Genomic DNA, 16,275 nt, shown 5'->3' on the forward strand with positions numbered 1-16,275 from the left:
CTGGCTGTTGGTGATGTTCAATCCTAGGAACTTGAAGCTCTCAACCCTCTCGACCTCAGCACCATTGATGTGGGCAGATGCATGTGCACCGCCCCCTTTCCTGAAGTCAATGACCAGCTCTTTTGTTTTGCTGACATTGAGGGAAAGGTTGTTATCATGACACCATGTCACTAAGCTCTCTATCTCCTTCCTATACTCTGACTCATCATTATTTGAGATAAGGCCTACTGCAGTGGTATTATCTGCAAACTAGTAGATGGAGTCAGAGCAGAATCTGGCCATTCAGTCATGAGTATATAGGGAAAAATGTATAAATGATCATAACTTTAATCTTCTTTCAGGTTATTTTGCATACTTTTGAGAATTATTTTAACACACCTGAATACACTATTTTTCAAAGTATTGTGAATTCATTGAAGGAACTGTGATCGGATTGCAATTATTTTTCTCATCCAAAACAGTATAAATTCTATACTAGTAATACTAGCTCCTACCAACAGAATAATTGATTAGCAATGCAGTTTGAAAGACATATCTTTGGACTACAGTATCATTGTCATCCTAATATCTTTCCTCTTATCCATTGCCATATTGTAAGGATTTAGTTTTAGTCAAATGTTGAAGATTATTAGCTTCTCAGAATGATTTTGTAACATTTATTGTAGATAGGAGTATGTTTAAAATACTCCAGCTTTAAAAATGCAACTCTTGACTTCCTGATACCTCTGTAATTTTTAGTCTGTGAAAGCAGCAGAGCTGATTGGAACCTTTGTGGAACCTGAGGCCTCTTTGAAGTTGATTGTGACAGCGCTTGAGAAATCTGCTTGTACTGCTCATCTTATAGTCTTGGCTGCAGTGATAAGAGGCAGCTCAGCAGAAGCACTACATCCACATCTGATCAGAATTGGAGCAACTCTAGCACTTCCTGATACATGTCAAGTATCTGCAAAGGTAAATATAAACAAAACAGAGGTTTGTCACCTAAATATCCTTCTCAAAACTGTATTCATAATAAAAAAAACTGAACAATGCAGATGTTGGAAATCTGAAGTAGAAAATGCTAGAAATGCTCAGCAGGTCAGGCAGAATCTGTGGGGAAAGAAGTCATGTTTAAGGTTGATGATCTTCCATCAAAAATGGAAAGAATTACAGATTTAATGGGTTTTCTACAAGTACAGAGGCAGTGAAAGTGAGGAGGGGAGGGAAGAACAGAAGCACCCTTGACTGATTCTACTGGTCTCAATTATAGCTTGTACTTTTGTTTCAGCTCTTGTCTCATTATATGTCGCATTAACATCCCCTTTTGCTTTGCACCATCATCTGCCTCTTTGTCACATCACTCCTGCCCACGCAGCTCATATTTTTTTACCTCCTTCCACTGCCTGCTTTAACACTTGTTTTATCTTTAACTTTCCCCAGTCCTGATGAAACCTCATTCATCTGAAACATTAAATTTGTAAGGCTGCTCACAACTCTGAGATGAATCGGAAGAAGTGGCAAATATTCCAGTCAGACATCAGCAGCTGCTCCTCATCTGGTGACAGAGCAATAGAAACAAGTCAGTAATATCAGCAAAAGAAGCGGCGAAATGAAAGACATACCAGCCAAGAACATGCAAGGAAAGCAAAGTCTAGTGCACCTTGGCTCTGTGAGCTCAGAGCACCAAAGTCTTCTCTGAATCTTAGCACAGCATCCAACATATTCCATCTTTGGGAATTGGAACCAGTAACACTGACGACAAGTCAGAAGGACGAGACACATGAGGTCAAGAAGCAAGCAGGTTGTTCCCTCACCACAGTGGAACTCGGCCATTGGGCAACTATAGTATTTTAAGTACTTTATGAGACAGAGTAACTGACTGTTATGTTGAGAGTTTAGAGCCAATATCTACATTAAAGGTTACATCCATTAACGGGCACAGTGTTAAAAGCACTATATGATCCAGTTTAAAGTCTAGGCTGACCTGCTGTTTTTGCAGGGGTGTGACTTGCTGCATATCAGCAACTGTCAGTGTGGTGGTCTTTTCAGGAGTTTTCTAGCAACCACTGGTTCTGTATGGTGACTTCAACTGCATCATTCATGCAGCTGGAGGATTCATCAGAGCCAACAACAAGTTGGGCACCCCGTCTCCAAGTTTGAAACGGTAAAAGGTGCCAAGCCATGCAGCGCCTTCATCTTCCCTGCAAATGTAGCACCATGGCAATGCACCTGATGAGTCTGGTCCCCGATAGACTTCTGTTTGTGTCCCAATGTTCACAGTCAAATCTACAGATGTCATACTGGCCGTCTTCTCTGACCATGGCTTCCAGCTGGCTGTCTAACACCGACAGGAATACTAGAAGGCTGACATGGGGATATGGAAGTGTTACAAGCAACTGATGAGCCCAGAAAACACTAAAGAACTTAAAAAGAATTGAGCAGATTGGAAAAACAAACAATCTGCTGGAGGAATTCAGTGGGATGAGCAGCTTCTGTCACAGTGGAAAGGAATTGTCAACATTTCAGGTCGAAGCCCTGCATGAGGACTAGAGGCAGATTGGAGAACTGTGGAAACCCCGCCTTGGGTTCCCCTGTGTACTGGTAGGAAGCAATCAAGGCAAACCAAGAGGTTCTTCATCCTCTAAGATGTTCAGAAAGATGGAGAGTTGAAAGGAAGTACATCAATTTCATAAAAAATATTTAAATTCTTCTGCTGGAAGATTTTGGAGAGGAGCTCCAAGTGGAGAAGGATCAGCAAGCCTCTCACTCTGTCTCAGAGCCCTTCAAGATCACCTTCTGCTTTGTGGAGCAGAGTAAAATATGGTGTTTCTTCCAAAAGGTTCATAGATTGAGTTCACTGGTCATCGTTTTAAGGATCTGCAAATCCTTCTGTGCTGAGTTAGATGACTTTACCATTGACACTTGGCAGGCTGCCCTCTGCCACAGAGTGGCAGCCTGCCAAGTGTCAACGGGAAAGTCTTGCCCGCCTAGGAAATCTGGACAAGATGTATCCATTCCTGTCTCAGAAGTGATAGCTTGCCAGCTGAGTGTCTGGCTCTGACTGGATTGGCCCAAGACTGCTGAAAATGTGCAGCACTAGGAACCTAGACGTGGCTAGCCAGAATATATAAGGAAGAGCATCATCACTTTCATCTGCAAGCAAAAGTGGGAAAGAGAGAAGAGGTCAGAACTTGTGGACACACCTCATTGCTTAATGTCATTATATGCTATGGTTCTAATTATCCCCAGTGTTGTGAAGGATGGATCTTGTCACATTGTCCCAGAATGCTGCTTTCATTTGGATCATGCCATACTACCTGTCCTTCAAAGAAAAGTTTGTACAGAAGACCATCTTTTGACCACAAGCCAATCAGGCTTGAAATGTCCTCGAGTCTTTGCAGGTAAAGTAGACGGTGGATTCGGTTGAATGGTTCACCGAGCAGATGGTCAATGTCTTTTGACAAATTGTTCCATCATCACCAGACTTTATTTTGCTGTTGGGAAGGGTGCTTCCTATCAGGGACAGAAACTAAGGCAAATAGCAATTATTGCTGGAAGATGATTAATCTCACTTTGTTCTGCCTGAAACTTAATGGCTTTCCAGTGCAAGGAATGTTGCAGAGTGGCACAATCCAAGGTGTAGGACTATGGGCAGAAGGACTAACTGAAGCTGTGTCAGCGACAAGTGTTCTGTGGGCAATGGTCCTCTTGCCACAGAACACTAAGGTACTGGAACCTTTTGGACATATTTCTCAGGGAATATTTACGGGGAAAAAAATTGTCTTGCTGATGCATTGTAAATATTTAAGCGAATGAAATGACACGTTTAATACTGTGGTGACACCTATGATAGATTTGCATATTTTATCAATCGAATATTTTGGAAATATCTGCATTTGCTATCATAGATTCTACCTGCCTTGCTGAGTATTTCCACCATGTTCTGTTTTCATTTTCTTTACGTTTTCGTTATTTTTACAAGTATGGAATTGTTCGACCATTCTCTGTTATACATGTATCCAAGGATATTTCTGATTATATGTAATTCCTTGGGTGGATGTTCATATATAATGTGTCGTGGTCGTTCTTTATGGAGCATGGTGCTGGAATTGATGAATTCTTTGAGTGGTACTTTCAAAGTGTGAGAAGTTGTTTCTTCACAAGTCGGGTGTCCCAAACACAAGCATTGCTCTGAATACAGCTTTCAATACTCCTTTGGCATCAGTCAGAACAAAATTTGGTCCAGTCCACCTTGTCGCTCCTTTCTGTATCTCCAAGCTGATCAGAGCAACCAGAGTGGCATTTTGCATTTGTTTCCCAGTCATCTATAGAAATAGTAACTGAACTTTGCAAGCATCCTAAAATCTACATTGCAATCTACTTCTTTGTCCAGACTTTTTTGAACTTTAGCGACCATAAGACAGGAGCAGAATTAGGGCATTTGGCCCATCGAGTCTGTTCTGCCATTCGATCATGGCTGATTGATTATTCCCTCTCAACCACATTCTCCTGTCTTCTCCTTGTAATCTTTGATACTCTTACTAATCAAGAACCTATCAACCTCCGCTTTAAATATACCCAATGACTTGTCCTCCACAGCCGTCTGTGGCAATGAATTCCACAGATTCACCACCTTCTGGCTAAAGAAATTCCTCCTCAGCTCTCTTCTGAAGGGACGTCCTTTTATTCTGAGGCTGTGGCTTCTGGTCCTAGATGCTCCCACTACTCTCCTATCTTGTTTAGCCGCCTCATGTGCAGCACCTTGTCAAAGGCCTTCTGAAAATCCAAGTAAACATCCACTGACTCTCTTTTGTCTATCCTGCCCGTTACTTCCTCAAAGAATTCCAACAGGTTTGTCAGGCAAGATCTCCCCAGTACACAACACCTTCTTGTGATCTAGCATTCTCTTGATGGGGCCAATTGATCTGAGCCTTTTTTCAGGAATCGGTGTTCCAATCAATGACTTGCCAACATAATTTAATGCACACATTTCTTGTCATTTCATTTGGAAAAAAAACTGTTCAGACTTTTCCCATGAAAGCTGCTTAGCCTTTTGTTTGATAAAGGACATCCATGCGAATAAAGCATGCATACCATATATAAGGCTTTTCACCTACGAAGAAGACCTGACCAATTTACATTAGCTAGCAGTACAATTAACTATAAAATGAAACACGGGGTGTATTTCCTGTCAAGCGAGCTTTTCTATATATATTGAGATTTTTGAAAGCTAGACCTAATGAAGGACTTGTGACACTGAGACAAAAATAACTGATGGCATGCATAAATTTTGCAGTCGAACTGCTTTGCAGATAATAAGCACCCTAGTAAAACATCAGGTTCTGTGTGGCAGTAGGGTAGTGAGAGCCAAGAGAGGATATTCCTAATATATTTCCTAGCTGACAATTAATGATGGATTTATTCAAAGGAAGTAATTCTCCCCATTTTAAACGTATGTTACAATGGACGTTACTGCCTCAAAATAGTGACACAAATTTCCTCCACTGTTGTGCACAACTGTTTGGTGGTACCTTTTTAAGTGTTACCACGAATGTACAGACTAAAAAGTATAGACAACCTGAAGATCAAAATTAAAATGTGAGCATTGCTTTCTGTACATTTTATTGATGATTTCCAAATAACCTTCTGAGTTTGTACAACCCAGTGACATTTGAACCTTAAGATATTGAGGAATTTGTCTCCTGTGTACTGCAGACCAATATACTTGCATTTGAAACATTGTATGTATCTCTATCTCTTTAGAATGGGCAGTACTTTAATTGATGTTAAGTGCTGAATCACTTAAAGTGAAGGTCTGCAAGAAAACTTGACACAATTCGGTCGAAACGTGGCAACTCATTGTAATAAACAAGCTTAGTTTCCTATAATTTATTCTTTCAAATGTTAAAGTGACATGAGAATGTTTATTTGGTTTCTGCAAGCAAAGCAAAGGGAAAACTGGGACACCATTAGTGGTTTCTGGAAGCCCTGTTTGGAACAAGTTGTCATCACTTTACCAACCAGGCATGGACTGTCAGTGAGGAGATTGGAACATTCTGCGAGAGTAATTCTAACACAAATAATGCCTTGATGAAGTAAGAAAAAATATTATCCATATATAACTCCTGAAAGATAGTAAAATCTTTGCTTATTTTCATTTCTAGTTTGTACCTTAACCTTTCGAACATTGATGATTCTGAGAACTGTAGAAATTCAGCTGTGTACCACAACATTGAAATTTACTCCTTATTACAGTAATGTTGCCATTCCAATGTTAAGTGTGTTTCTGTTAACTTTACAACTTTGGTCTTTTGTTTTGACTTGCCATTCCATCATGGCTTTCACTGTTTTAACCTGCTTAATTAACTAAACCTATTTCTCACTCCAACCCATCCCACCCAGCCGCTTTCGAAGGTGCACTATTTTACTGAGATAAGATTGATAGGTGTTCACGGTTTCTGAAATAGTTTAATCAAGTAGCCATTCATCCTGCTGATCATGGGCGGCTTGGCCAATAACCTTTACGTAATGTACAACTGAATTTGAAGAGCACCAGCAAATGTATGTGCATGGCATGACTTGCATCTCAGAACAGCACATTTTTCTGGATCAGTGGTTAATCAGTGTGCATAATGTGCAAGATAATGAACTTTAATATCTGTCAGTCAGGATCCATATACTCTCTTCCTTAATTGGACTATTGCAGTGCCCCTTGCCCTGCAATGGTTGGATATGTATTTTAACTAATTATCATTAGACTATTTAAGATATGCTACCACAATATGACATCTTCCTTTCTTCCATGTCTTGCAACCATTGGAATGTTCTCATTCAAGTCTTCCTACAATCAGTTCTGCTATCCTGAATGCAGCCTTCCATGAAGTGTGCTTGCACCTGGTATAGTTTGATCCAAATTTCACTACTCTTTAATCTCTTTGGGGCTGCTGTTCACAAAGCCCTCCTTCCTTCCAAATCTACCCACTACTTCTATGCTTTGGTGCCACTTAGGATTCTTTCGTGATGCTGCCGCAAGCGAATTTTTTATTGTACCTGTCCCTCACCGTACTTGTGCACATGATGATAAACGCAAATTGACTTTGTCTATTGGCACCATGCACGGGAAACAATTTGGTGTCACCATTACAGAAGGGATAGCTGGTGCTGATTAAATGTCCTAATATGCTTTTTTCCCCTCCATTTTTCACCTTCTGATTGGCCACTGGGATGTGTCTAAAATGCTTCATATTATAAATTTTGCAGTTTATGAACACATTGATGAAGACCGTTGAAGGGAAGCAAGTTAACTGCCCAATGACATTTGTTTCACCTTATGAGATGCAGAGGCAAAATTTCCTCTCTACCAAACAATATGTATAGATTTAACCTGGATGCAAGTTCTTTCCACAGATCGCAGACAGGTGTTAATAGCGGTTGCTGAAAAAAAACACATGATAATCAGTAAAATGGCCAGTTGAGGCCCTTTGTCATAGAAGGAAATTCACTCCTTTCAAAAAGTATTCAGCTCCTTGTATGGAGGCTTTTACTCATGTTCTTAGCCAAATTTTGCACCTGGCAACCCAGCTGAATGAAACTGGATCCACGTCTTTGAAATCTGTTGCATTAATGACAACCTACGAGAAAATAGTATGAGAAAATAGATTTGTGGCTTTTGTGTAAACAAGATGAGAGAGGAAAAATATTGTCTTTTTACAAAAGGAGTGGTGCTTTAGGACATATTGAGGTCACACATATTAAATCCCTCTTTCAGTTTAGCAATAATCTTTTGGCAGTTTCATAAAACTAGCAATCAAATAAATGGAAATGAAGGGTTCCAAGTACACAGCGTAATATGGGTAAAATTAAAGATCCAAAGATGGTAGTGTAGAAAACTATATCTGTCAATGTCAGCTATTACTAAAAACATTTACCAGTTAACAATACTTGTACCTGGAAACTGGTTTGAAATTTTATCATGTGTCTGCAACTTCTCTTAGCAGGTAGTTGATGTGTATGAAGCAGCTGATGACCTGTGGGGTGTGTGTGTAATTTCCAGTATTACCCTTGAAGTGCACCCTTTGCTTCTGTTCCCACCAGAACAATCTTAGCAGTTTTAATATATCGAAAACACATGTAGGTTCAGAATGATGTAAAAGGTTTTAATATAGCTACGGGATCAAATTTGGAACAAATTTGTAATTTCCATTAATGCCTTATTAATTCCCACAGGTCTCTATTCATATATGTAAAATACAAATCAAAAGTGAGCGAGTGAAATGGGAAGTGCATTTTCAGTGCAAGACATTAATTGATTCTTTTGTTTTCTTTCTGATACGCATAGGTGGAATATTTGGAACAACTGCTTCTGTGTGTACAGATCTTAATTACAGTATGTGGGAAACAATGCAGTGAAATCAATCTGCCGCTGCTAAAAGTGCTGGTGACAGTCGTGTCTATGACATCTGACCAAGAACTGAAAAACAAGGTATTATAAAGTGCAAACCACATCAGTTAGTTAAATAAAGTTCATCTGTAATTTGGCGATTGATTTTTTTTCTTCTGAAAGCCAACCATTTCAAAGCCTAAATGAATGGGTTCACTGTCTTTCAGCTTTAATTTTGGGTACATGCTAATTTATAGCTGAAGTTCCATTTTTGCAATGAGTTTGGCCTTTCTGAGAGTTGAAGTGGTTTTGAGTGGAAGAAATGTTGAATAGGTTGAATTGATCCCAAGTCTTTAAATGTAATTCAAGGTACAATGAAGGAATATAATCCTTGTAAATGGATTGCATCAGAAATAATTTGGTCACTGGTCCGTAGCAAAGTGTGTTTCTATGTACCTTTTTCGTTGATTTATTTTCTCTTTCCCTTATTATTTCAGCCCTACCTTTGTCCTTGCCATCTCTAATCCATCCTGGTTCTGACCCTATAATTGGCCTTGTCAGCAAAGGTGCACTAAAGTTGCTGTTGGTACTGTGATGTCTGAGTAGTAATTACTTCTGTCCTCCAGCACTATGATATAGTTTTGCTTAGAATTTGAACTTGATGGTACTTGGTGTAATTAGCTAAAGGATAATCACATAGATTTGAGAATGAGGGATCATGTTTGACCAACAGGGCAACATGTTCCAGATTTCTGGTATGGTGGATAGGCAAAATCCATTTTGAATGCATTTGAATTTTCAGAAAGCTTTTGTCAAAGCCTCAGTTTGCCAAGTAATGGCTCCAGTGAGTAATTCTTAATCTCTCCACCTGACAACATCTTGGTAATTGGTTTATTGTTGTCACATGTACCAAGATACAGCAAAAAGCTTTTGTTTGCATTCCATCCAGACAGATCATTCCATACTTAAGTACATCGGGGTAATACAAAAGATGAGAAAAAAAGAATGCAGTATATAGTGTTACAGGTACAGGAAAAGTAAAGTGCAGGTAGACGAATAAAGTGCAAGGGCCATGACGAGGTAGATTGAGAGATCAAGGGTTCATCTTTATTGTACAAGAGGTCCATTCAAGAGTCTTATAACAGCAGGATAGAAGCTGTCCTTGAGCCTGGTGGCACGTGCTCTCAAGCTTTTGTATCTTCTGCCTGAAGAGAAGGGGGAGAAGAGAGAATGTCTGGGGTAGGAGCGCTCCTTGATTATGTTGGCTGCTTTCCCAAGGGAACAGTAAGTGTAGACAGAGTCAATAGAGGGGAGGCTTGGTCAACAGCATTTCAAGAAGCTGGGTCACCACCAACCTCTTGGGAAGTTGGAGATGGGGGAAAATGCTAGCAATACTTATAAGCTATGAATGGAAAAAACAATGAAATGGGTGAAATGCACCATTGAATAGAAAATAGACTGCATAACATGGGAAATCAAAGACTGGAGAATAGTTAAGAACAAAATATCTCTGCAAGATGCTATCGGGGCAAGGTTACAGGAAGTGCAGCTGTCAAATTGGCAAATGTCAATGTGAGGCAAATGATAAGGCACAACTGGGAAGAATGTTTTTAAAATATGCTAAGGAAATAGGTGGCATTTGTAGCTATTTAAGAATAAGTGTAAAATTATTTGTATAGGAATTTAAATGAAATAATGTCACGTGGGCAAGATATCTCATTTTTGGTAGACCAATAAAGGAGTATTATGGTACAATAGAGAAGGCAAACAAAATGGTGGATTGTATTAACAAGGGATAGAGTACGTATTTAGAGATGGTGAAATTTCTGTCCAGAAGGCTTTGAACTGACTCTATCATGAGCAGTCGTGATTCTTAACTCATTGCTGGAAATATATTACTGATTTTGAAAGGCAAACAGTGAATTTTGCCTTGGCAGCTTAAGTTACGAGGACAGTCTAAGCAATTTACTTTGGTCTCATTGACTTCATCATAATGTAGGAAACTTCCAGGTGATCTAATAGAACTTTTCAAGCTTATGAAAGGAATTGACAAAACTGACTCAGGCCATTTGTTCCCACTGATGAGTATTTAGGCCTAAAGAAGGAAATCAGCTGCAATATGATACCCAAAGGAGGATCAGGCTACTAAATAATAAACAAAGGAGGAACTTGTTTTTATGTCACGCCTTTGACAGCCTCCGGATGTCTCAAAGTGCTGTGCAGCTAATGAAGTACTTTTAATGTGTAGTCACTGTTGTAAGTATAAATTAATAAGGGGATGCTATTGGAATCAGGAGTTTCGGGATGGAGAAGGAGTTGATGAATACGGTGAAAAAGATGTTAGGTGGGGCTTGCCTGTACAATCGGATCAACTTGGTTGGCCTCCTTGGCATTTCTTGTTACTAAAAGTTCTTGCAAAGATAAAGAAATTACACACATGTAGTGCCTCATGCACTGCTTTCAGGCCATTCCAAAGCACCTTGCAGCCAGTGAATTAGACTTGCAATGTTGTATTGTGGAAACATGACAGCTTTTGTGCACAGAACAAGCTCCTACAAATAACAATGTAGTAACTTAACAAACCTTTTTTTTTGTGGTATTAATTAAAGAATAAACATTAGCCAGGACCCCAAGGACTTTGTACTGCAAATCTTAAAATAATCCACTTTTTCTCGTCACATTTGAGATGTTTGAAGCTAGATTTTCCATGGCTTTATTACTCCATGTAGGAGCTTATTGTGAACAAATATGTTGTCATGTTTCTTGCTTTCAACATTTACTACACTATGGAAGTAATTCATTGGCTGCAAACTGCTTCAGGATGGACTGAAGTCTGTGCATTATATGAATGCACGTCTCTTTTTCTTTGCAAGAAAAATACATAAAGATTGATTACCATTCACCCAAAATTGTCTAAAATGGTTTTAATGATTCAATGCATAAATACTTTTACTTTTATGTATAACATAGGAGCTCCTTTATTTAATTGAGATGGTGCTTTTTCTGCATATGATTTATGTTAAGATTCGAGAATTAATAAATCACAAATTTTAAGGCAGTTTAAGACTGAATTTTTTGGACAAGAAACAAAGTTAACCGTGCAGGTGAAACAACTAATTAGAAAGGCAAATGGAACTTTATTGTAAGAAGGATGGAGTACAAAAGTAGGGAAGACTTAAGAGAATCACATAAGCATTGGTGAGACCACATCTGGAGTACTGGGTCAGGCACTTTGGTTCAGCGCTTACAGGTAGTGCAGAGAAGATTCACTAGACTGATTCCCGGAATGAAGAGGTGGTCTTATGAATAAAGATTGAGTAAACTAAGTCCATACTCTTTGGAATTTAGAAGAATGTGAAGTGATTTTATTGAAACATGTAAGATTTTGGGAATCTAAAATAGAAAGCTCAGTCTCAGGATAAGGAGTCACTCATTTAGGACTTGGATGAGGAGGAATTTCTTCTGAGGGGTAAATCTTTGGAATTCTCTACCCTAGATGTTTAGTGGATGTTAAGCCACTGCACGGTCAATGCAAAGAGAAATCTTGGATTACAGAGAAATTGCAGATTATGGGAATCAGGCAGGAAAGTGAAGTTGAAGCCCACAAGCAGGTCAGCCATGATCCAACCTTGTTTAATGGTGGAGCAGTCTCAAAAGGGCCGAATGGCTGACCTGCTATTTTACTTAATGCTCTTATGCAATAGAAGAGTGGCCTCTGGTTTTACAGCTGTTAGCTATTTTGCTGATTTCCCTCTGACAGTGTGTGTGAACTGCTGCAGTAATTAATATTTGGACATCTTAAGTACTTGCAAATGTTTTTTTTCTGAGCGTCTTTGTCTGAGAATGCAATGTGCTCTGCTGTAATCTAATGAATGTATTCATGTGAAGTCACTGGAAATACTTCAGCAAACAAACCCTGTTCTCTGATTCTGAGCAGTAACTGTTGCTACTAACTCCAAAGGCTAATTTTATTTAAAAAAATGAAGTAAATGATATGTCCAGTTTCCATTTACTTATTTTAGTGGGGGGGGGGGGGGGGGGGGGGGAGACTGCAGCTATTTTCAACTTGTTCCATTTCCTGGTTTGATTAGAGGACGGACAGAATGAATCAGAATTTTCCTACATGAGGTGAAACACTGTGTGTGAGAGGGAGTCAGGCAATTTCTGTGATCAAATTGCTTCTTATGGATGTTCTTAAGCAAGGGCAGAATAAAGAGTAAAGTCTTCTTTTCTATTCTTTGCTGGGATCTTCTTGCACAATGCACGTTGCCTGCAGGAAGGGAAAATACCCCAAAGGCCTTGAGTCTCAGAAAGTACAGCTCATTTTGCAGCAGTTGAAGTACTCTGCAAGAGTGACAGAGGCAACAGTCCAATGTTCTTTCCTTCCTTGTGGTAAAGAGACTGGACTCCACTTTTACCAGTTTTCCATTTATTGACCCGTGTAGAATTGTGTGCTTGAACCTTTATCCTGTTGCCACATCATGCAACTTGCTTGTGAAATTGTCACCCAAGTGCTAATACACTTGTTTCACTTGTATGGTGAGAACTTCGGAACACATACTGGGAATAATTTTCACTTCTTGCATTATGAACAGGGTAGATTGTCCTACGGTTGTATAATGCATCAATGTTTTTGAAATCTGAAAAGCTATATGTCCTTTTTGAAGTGTTGAGCCAAAGTGCCTATTCATGCAGGACCCTTGGATTGACTGTTATTCAATAGTAGGGAACGACTTCTTTACCTTAATTGTTCAGATGCTGAATTGCCTTTGTAGTCCTCTAAATGTGCCAACATTCACTTGGTAACATTCCCAGAAGTGAAATACTTCGTGCCAAAAGTAACTTGTTTGAACTCTGGAATCAGGCTTTGAATTCAACCAGTAAAATGTTGTGAAAAGCCATTGGTACCCCATGTGAACTAGGTTTGCAGCAATCTTCTTTATATCACAGGATGCCATGGATCCACAGCCCAATTCATTCCTGCTCCTTTCCTCCAGCCACACAAGGTTGTAATTGATTTTGCACTTGGGACTTCCTCCATTTTAAAAGAAAGATGTGAATTTATATGGCATCTTTCACAACCTACCAGCCAGCCTCATCAATGACATGCTTTTGAAGTGCAATCACTGTTGTAATGTAGAGAAACAGAAAATGTGCCCAGTACATTGCAAACAGCAGGGTCCCACAAGCAGCAATTTAATACTGACCAGGTGACCAGTTTGGATGACGTTGGTTCAGCAATTAGTATTGGCTGGGATAACATCCCTGCTCTTCAAAATAGTGCAGTGGGATCTGATGGTATCTCGATTAATTCTCATCTGAAAGAAGACACTTAATGATGGTTTAGCACTCCCTCAGTTATGCACTGGGAATATCATCTTGGTTTTGTTTGGGTTGAGCCCCTGGATTTGGAGAACTTGGAGAGATACAAGAGACTGCAAATACTGGGATTTGGAGCAAATTTGAATCCAGATGAAGGCTCTCAACCTGAAACGTCAATTGCCAATCTCCCTCCATGGATGCTGCCTGACGCGTAGATTTCCTCCACTGGTTTGTTTTAGGAGAAAAGCACTCGGGGCAGTATTACCAGTGAGTCTCAGCTGAAAGGATAGCTTATGTTGGAGCAGTTTGGAAATTGCACCCTGACGTTGTAGGAGGAGTACTAGCTTATGATCTCATGTTAAGTAGAACTAAAGAAATGTGCACAAGTCACTGAATGTTTTAATCCCATATAGAACTGAGTTAAATAAAGAGTTGACTATCTGAAGTCTTTGGAAGCACAAATGGGACTCTCTTTGCCCCAGTTTGAATTTAGACTGTAATGATGAGATGGGACTCTGTTCTCCGAACCCGTTATAAAGAGTCGTAGGTGAAATAATTTTGGGCAGTCTCCATCCGTTTCCCAATGGGACTCAGGCCACAGCACGAAACTTCCCGTAATTAGGCATAAATTGCCAATCTGTCTCTGAAAAGCTGCAAGGATGGATGGTCTGGGAAATGGAACCATTACTTTGGTGCAGTAGTGGGTGATCATTACGAGGCTTAGAGTTAAAGCACATTACTGAATGAACTGAGGGAGTTTTATGCTTCATGAAGCAATATGGTATCTGTCACATCTGTGTTGCATGCTGTGGAAAGTTACATGAAGTTTATTTTTTAAAAAAATGTTTTGAATGTGGCTGCTATACATTAATGAATACAGAAATTCTCTGGATTATAGTAATATTAAAAGTTTATATTTTATATAAAATCTGATATGCAGGTAATGTAATGTTTTAAGCTGTCAATTGACTGGAATTATCGCCTTTTATTTTGAACCGGAGAAGGATGCACTGGGAATAGAGATAAGTCAGTGATATCCACTTATAATGGACACAATCTGTCCAGCCAATTGCTTAACATTAAGTCATTAGAAAGATGCCATTTGTCCCATCACCACTGAGCCAGCTCTTTGAAAAAGCCAGCATTTAATTCCACTTTTCTGCTCCTTCCCTGAAGCCCTGCAAAATTTTACTTTCCATGTATAGATAATCCAATTCCCCTTTTGAAAAGCTAAATGGATCTATTTCCATTTTCTCTGAGACGGGACATAGCATTTGCAAACAAAATATTTATGCTTGCTGAATGCATTCTTTCAATTGGGTTTTCAGTTTTGCTGGGGAAATTGTATCTCAAGGAGCTCCTGGTTTGTTTTCATGTTTGGCTTTCCCTACTTTCTGTTGCTTTCCAATTACAATTTGTTATGATTCAGTGCTGGATTGCAAACTCTTACAATGTTGACTATAAAACAAAAAACTAAGCAGTTTTGCTGTTGTTACAACACTGCAACTCATCAGACCCGGTTTATTTGCTTGGAGCAAATAATAGATTTACTTTGCAAATAACTGCACCAATATGCCTGCAATTAACAGCCTACATATATCTAATTGTCCATGCAATTACAGTGAGCTGCTCATCTTAAACATGTTTCACAATGAATTGTTTGCAGGCGGAGAAGACAGTGGCTTCACTTGCTGCAGCAGAGGATTTGGATGACTCTTTGGGCCTTTATAGACTACATATAAGGCAGTTGATTGAATGGGTGGCTAGTTCACAGCACGAGTGGACTAAATACTCTGTGCAGCACCAGCAATTTGAAACAATTATCACTCAGTCAGGTAAGGAAGATAAGTTCTATCTCCCACTCATACTTGAAATATCTGATATCCTGAATTTTATTTACTTTATTATTCTCATTATTTTGAACGTGAAGTTTTGTGAATACTTGAACTATTATAATTTCCAAGCTATCGAGCCCTTTTGATATTTAAAATGCTTTCTGTATAATTTCTATCGTATGCCCTTCAAGTATTCAAATTTCCAATGATCTGTTGTGGGAGAGGAGGGGCAAGCTTCATTTTATATTTGGCTGACTCCATTCTTCATCCTTCTGCCATAAATTACCATCATTGCCAAGAAAGATCCCATTCAGTTTGCCAGTTGTTCCATTTGATGTTCATCTCATTGATAAGCACACCGTAGTACTATGCTTACAAGACCTAATGTGCAGACGTTCAAATGCCCTGCATTTTCCATTATCTACCAGGGGATTCTCCTTCTTTCATGATAATTAAAAGTCACTCTATCCCATTTTTTTTTCTCAGATTAATAAACATTTTTTCAAAAAGATCTAAAGAGTTGAATTAAGCTTTATTTTTCAGCTCTTTTAAGGGAACAATTCCTGACATACATATTTAATTTTGATCCTAATATAACAGAAAGGTTTATGTTTTTCCAGTTGAATAAATTTGTTCAAATTTGATCAGTGAGTGTGATTGTACCGTTGTAATAAAGCCATTTAAAATGAGTGCTTGCTCAGTTTACAGATTTTTCTTCCTTGTAATTTCTTTTAGTCTCCTTAATTTTTTTTATATTGC

General features: G+C 39.0%; 1 protein-coding gene across 1 annotated transcript in view; it reads left to right on the forward strand.

The window, feature by feature from the left end:
- The window catches only part of LOC127573455 (dynein axonemal assembly factor 5), a 93,600-nt gene that overhangs the window by 45,194 nt on the left and 32,131 nt on the right, over positions 1-16,275 (forward strand). The window contains exons 6-8 of the mRNA XM_052021696.1: positions 739-951; positions 8,318-8,461; positions 15,348-15,516. Coding sequence (XP_051877656.1) covers positions 739-951; positions 8,318-8,461; positions 15,348-15,516 — 526 coding nt within the window. The remainder of the gene's footprint in view (positions 1-738; positions 952-8,317; positions 8,462-15,347; positions 15,517-16,275) is intronic.

This window comes from Pristis pectinata, chromosome 8 (assembly GCF_009764475.1).
Source record: "Pristis pectinata isolate sPriPec2 chromosome 8, sPriPec2.1.pri, whole genome shotgun sequence".
In the NCBI taxonomy this organism is placed as follows: Eukaryota; Metazoa; Chordata; class Chondrichthyes; order Rhinopristiformes; family Pristidae; genus Pristis; species Pristis pectinata.